At 47.7% G+C, this 5065-nt stretch overlaps 1 protein-coding gene across 1 annotated transcript in view; it reads right to left on the reverse strand.

The window, feature by feature from the left end:
* Positions 1–1904, reverse strand: part of TDRD9 (tudor domain containing 9) — a 195750-nt gene extending 193846 nt beyond the window's left edge. The window contains exon 1 of the mRNA XM_040333083.1: positions 1664–1904. Coding sequence (XP_040189017.1) covers positions 1664–1815 — 152 coding nt within the window. The 5' untranslated portion in view covers positions 1816–1904. The remainder of the gene's footprint in view (positions 1–1663) is intronic.
* Positions 1905–5065: the final 3161 nt, after the last annotated feature.

Genomic DNA, 5065 nt, shown 5'->3' on the forward strand with positions numbered 1-5065 from the left:
TTTACATGTTTTCCTATGGGACACGTTCACATCCATGATTTTTTTTTTCGGCTGCTGCGTATTTGGAAAGGGCGAGGACTTAACGCAAAACGGTGCTATTTTTTTTTTTGGTTCAATATACTTCAATGGAGAAGCTGCAGAAAAGCATGTAATGTGATTTTGCTGCAATTTGTGTTTTGTAATCTGCCCAACAACCAATTGGCCCAAAAAAAAAAAAAAAAAATTTTTACAAGGCTAATATCCGAATAATCGAAACAATAATCGGCCAACTAATCGATTATGAAAATAATCTTTAGTTGCAGCCCTAAAAAAAAAAAAATATATATATATATATATATATATATATATATATATATAAAAAACATTTTATTTGGGTACAGCATCGAACGACCGCGCAATTGTCAGGTAAGGCAACGCAGTGCTGTATCGCAAAAAAAATGACCCTGTCGTGAATCTTCTGCAGCTGAAGTGGTGAAAGCGGAGCTCCATCCGAAAGTGGAACTTCCGCTTATTGGATTCCTCCCCCCACTCCAGTTCCACAATTGGCACCTTTTTTTTGGGGGGGGGTGCTGCAATAGGATACCTGTTAAAGACAGGTATCCTTTGCCACTTACGGGAGTCCAGCCGCGACGTCCACTGCGGGGCTCCCTCCTCCCCTGGCCACGGGCTAATAGGAGAGAGGAGCAGGACCTTGCGCATGCGCTGCAGGATTCCAAGCGTGAAGCCAAAAGGCTTCACGGCTGGGTTCCCTTACCCGCAATCAAGGGAAACCAGGACGGGCAAGTCTCCATTAATTAAAAGCCAGCAGCTGTAGTATGTGTAACTGCTGGCTTTTATTTATTTTTTGCTTGGAACGCCCCTTTATTAAAGCGGGAGTTCACCCGAAAAACAATTTTTTACATTAGATTGAGGCTCATTTTGTCTAGGGGAATCGGGTGTTTTTTTAAAATCGAAGCTGTATTACCGTTTTAGAGAGCGATCTTCTCCGCTTCGGGTATGGTCTTCGGGGAGCGGGCGTTCCTATTTGATTGACAGGCTTCAGACGGTCGCATACATCGTGTCACGAGTTGCCGAAAGAAGTCAAACGTCGGTGCGGCTCTATACGGCGCCTGCGCAACGACGTTCGGCTAATTTCAGAAACTCATGACGCGCTGTATGCGACGGTCGGAAGCCTGTCAATCAAATAGGAATGCACAGACCCGCAGCCATACCCGGAAGCGGCGGAGGAAGATCTCTCTAAAACGGTAAGTACTGCTTCGATTTTAAAAATAACACCGATTCCCCTTTACAAAAAAGGAGCCTCAATCTAATGTTAAAAATTAAGTTTTTGGTGTGAACCTCCACTTTAAACACAAGTACAAAGAATGCAAAACAGCTCCGTCAGTGAAAGGGTTACAGACTTGTGTACCTCTGAGCGGTACAAGAACTATTTTAACCAATGGAGTTGTGAGTGAGGTCTATGGGTTCCCCTCTGACTATGACACACAGTCCAGCCCCTAGGACACCAATGTTGGCTCCTACTACAGAAAAACACACTATATGGAGGAGAACATAGAGAGGTGAATGTAGGAAGCTGTAGGAGAACTCCGCCATCCCCGGGTACTGACAGCTCTCCTCATGTACGTGGGCCCCGCACCACCTCCTCCTCCTAGGCCGCACCTACCCCTTGCGCCTCCTCCGGCTCCTCTCATCCTCCTCCTCGGGCGCCGGAGCAAGGCTAGGCCCTGTCCAGGTGCCCAGCAGCTTGACATCGGACACGTCTTTCCCGATGGTAAACCAATCGGCGATCTGATCCACCGTTAGCCTCTTCAGCATGGCGGCCGCTTCGTCCCTCCCGCTCGGAGCTCACTGCGCACCACAAACAACTCCCAACCACGTGACCCGCCTTCTGGCGCCAAATTCTCCCCGGGCAATCCGCTATATCAGATGTGGGCGGAGCCTGCTGGACAGTGCGGCGCGTGACCAAGGCCTGCGCGACAGGCATTGGCGGGAATGGCTGATTCAGGCTGTGGGAGGGGATAGGCGGATAGAATAGAGGCGGATAGGCTTGAGTTTACTGGTTTGCTATGAGATTTAAAGGAAACCTGTCACTAAGGCCTGGTTCTCATCTATACATGTTTAGTGCGTTTTGCAATTTTCAGATCTGCATTATAAGATACCATGTTAACCACTTAAGCCCCGGACCATTTTGCAGCTAAATGCCCAGGCCAGGTTTTGCGATTCGGCACTGCGTCGCTTTAACAGACAATTGCGTGGTCGTGCGACGTGGCTCCCAAACAAAATTGGCGTCCTTTTTTCCCCACAAATAGAGCTTTCTTTTGGTGGTATTTGATCACCTCTGCGGTTTTTATTTTTTGCGCTATAAACAAAAATAGAGCGACAATTTTGAAAAAAATGCAATATTTTTTACTTTTTTCTATAATAAATATCCCCCAAAAACATATATAACAGTTTTTTTCCTCAGTTTAGGCCGATACGTATTCTTCTACCTATTTTTGGTAAAACAAATCGCAATAAGCGTTTATCGATTGGTTTGCGCAAAATTTATAGCGTTTAAAAAATAGGGGATAGTTTTATTGCATTTTTATTAATTTTTTTTTTTTTACTACTATTGGCGGCGATCAGCGATTTTTTTTTGTGACTGCGACATTATGGCGGACACTTCGGACAATTCTGACACATTTTTGGGACCATTGTCATTTTCACAGCAAAAAATGCATTTAAATTGCATTGTTTATTGTGAAAATGACAGTTGCAGTTTGGGAGTTAACCACAGGGGGCGCTGTAGGAGTTAGGGTTCACCTAGTGTGTGTTTACAACTGTAGGGGGGTGTGGCTGTAGGACTGATGTCATCGATCGAGTCTCCCTTATAAAAAGGATCACTCGATCGATACGCCGCCACAGTGAAGCACGGGGAAGCCGTGTTTACATACGGCTCTCCTCGTTCTTCAGCTCCGGGGAGCGATCGCGACGGAGCGGCTAGAAACGAATAGCCGCGCCGTCGTCCCGGATCGCTCCCCGAGGGAATCCGCCCGCCGCACGCAGCGGAGGGGGTCCCGATCGGACCCCCCACCCGCTAGAAGGCAGGGACGTGTATATATACGTCCTTCTGCCTGTCCGTGCCATTTTGCGGACGTAAATAGTCGTGCGGCGGGCGTTAAGGGGTTAAAGTGGAAGTTCACCTAAAAATAAACTTTTAACATTGCATTTATGAGATTAATGACAATTAGAATCGGCTGTTTTTTTTTTAAAAATACGTCTGTACATACCGTTTCCTATATGTGTTCTCACCGCCGCTTCCGGGTATGATGGTCGGGGCTGGGCGTTCCTATCTGATTGACAGGCATCCGATCGACGCATACATTGCGTCACGAGATGCCGAAAGAAGCCGAACGTCGGTGCGCAGGCGCCGTATAGAGCCGCACCGACGTTCGGCTTCTTTCGGCATCTCGTGACGTGATGTATGCACTTTAACTGGACTGTAGTGCAAATCTGCAAAAAGCACAAAAAATGCATAGGTGTGTTTACTTTGTAAGGCTGGATTCCCACCTATGCATTTTTACTGCTTTCTGCATTTTGCAGATTTGCACTACAGAACGCATTCCAAAAGAAACCGTGTTAAATGGGCTGTAGTGCAAATCTGCAAAATGCAAAAAACACTAAAAATGCATAGGTGTGAAGCAAGACTAAGGTCGCGTACACATGATCGGAATTTCTGATGGAAAAAGTTGGATATTCAGATCGTGTGTAGCCCCATCAGAGTTTTTTTCATCGGAAATTCCAATGAATTCCATCAAAGTTTAGATATAGAACATGTTCTATTTTTCTCCGATGGAATTCCGATGTGATTTGGCCGGACAAAAGCCGATCATGTGTACGCAGCATAAGGCTCGATTCACACCTATGCATGTTGCTTTTGAGCATTTTTGCGGTGCTTGCCGCATTTTTGGATATGCGTTTTTGCAGCGATTTGCACTGATTTTTTACACTGTATATAGCTGGTTGCTAAGGAGGGGGCTGGGAAGCTGGCCGCCGCGTCCTTAACAACCGATGAGTCATCAGTTGTCAGCGGGCTTCCCGCTGAATGTAAAAAAAGAAACAATTCCCCCCCCCCAGGTCCATACGAGGCCATTGGGTCTAGTATGGATTCGGAGGGGACCCCCCCATGCCAAATAAAAAAAATGGTGTGGGGTCCCCCCAAAATCCATACCAGACCCTTATCCGAGCAAGCAGCCTGGCCGGTCAGGAAAGGGAGGGGACCAGCGAGCGCCCCCCCTCCTCCTGAACCATACCAGGTTGCATTCCCTCAACATGGGGGGATGGGTGCTCTGCGCCCTCCACCCCAAAGCACCTTGCCTCCATGTTGATGGGGACAAGGGCCTCTTCCCGACAACTCTTGCCCGGTGGTTGTCGGGATCTGCGGGCGGGGGGCTTATCGGTATCTGGAAACCCCCTTTAACAAGGTGGCCCCCAGATCACAACCCCCCAATGTAAATGAGTATGGGGTACATTGTCCCTTACCCATTTACTAAAAAAAAAGTGTAGTGTTAAAAAATTCAGTAGACAGTTTTTGACAAGTCTCTTATTAAAAATATCTTCTTCTTCTCCACTTCTTCCTCTGGTCTTCCTCCATCTTCTGCCACATCGTCATCCTCGGGTCTTCTTCTTCCCCTCTTCTTCTGTCTTCGATGTCCGGGGTTCTTCCTATGCCACCAACGACCCTCCTCCGATGCTGTGTCCCGCTGATCTGGCGCCAATGTCCTGCATTTCTTAAAAACCGAAGGGGGCGTGGCAATTGGATTACTTCATCCGGAGGCCATGCCCCCTTGTGACATCACCGGTCCATCATGCACCGGGTGGTGACATCACAAGGGGGTGTGGACTCCAGATGACGTAATCCGATTGCCACGCTCCCGTCGGCGGGAGCGGCTGCAGAGGAGGAAGAACCAGGGCCAGCTTTTATATGGTTTGGGCCCTGGGCAAACTTTTGGGCCTTGGGCAAACTTTTTGGGCCCCCCCAATGCAATTTTGCTCTTCACCCTCACCCCAACTTTTTAAAAAAACA

The sequence above is a fragment of the Rana temporaria genome, chromosome 13 (assembly GCF_905171775.1).
Source record: "Rana temporaria chromosome 13, aRanTem1.1, whole genome shotgun sequence".
In the NCBI taxonomy this organism is placed as follows: domain Eukaryota; kingdom Metazoa; phylum Chordata; class Amphibia; order Anura; family Ranidae; genus Rana; species Rana temporaria.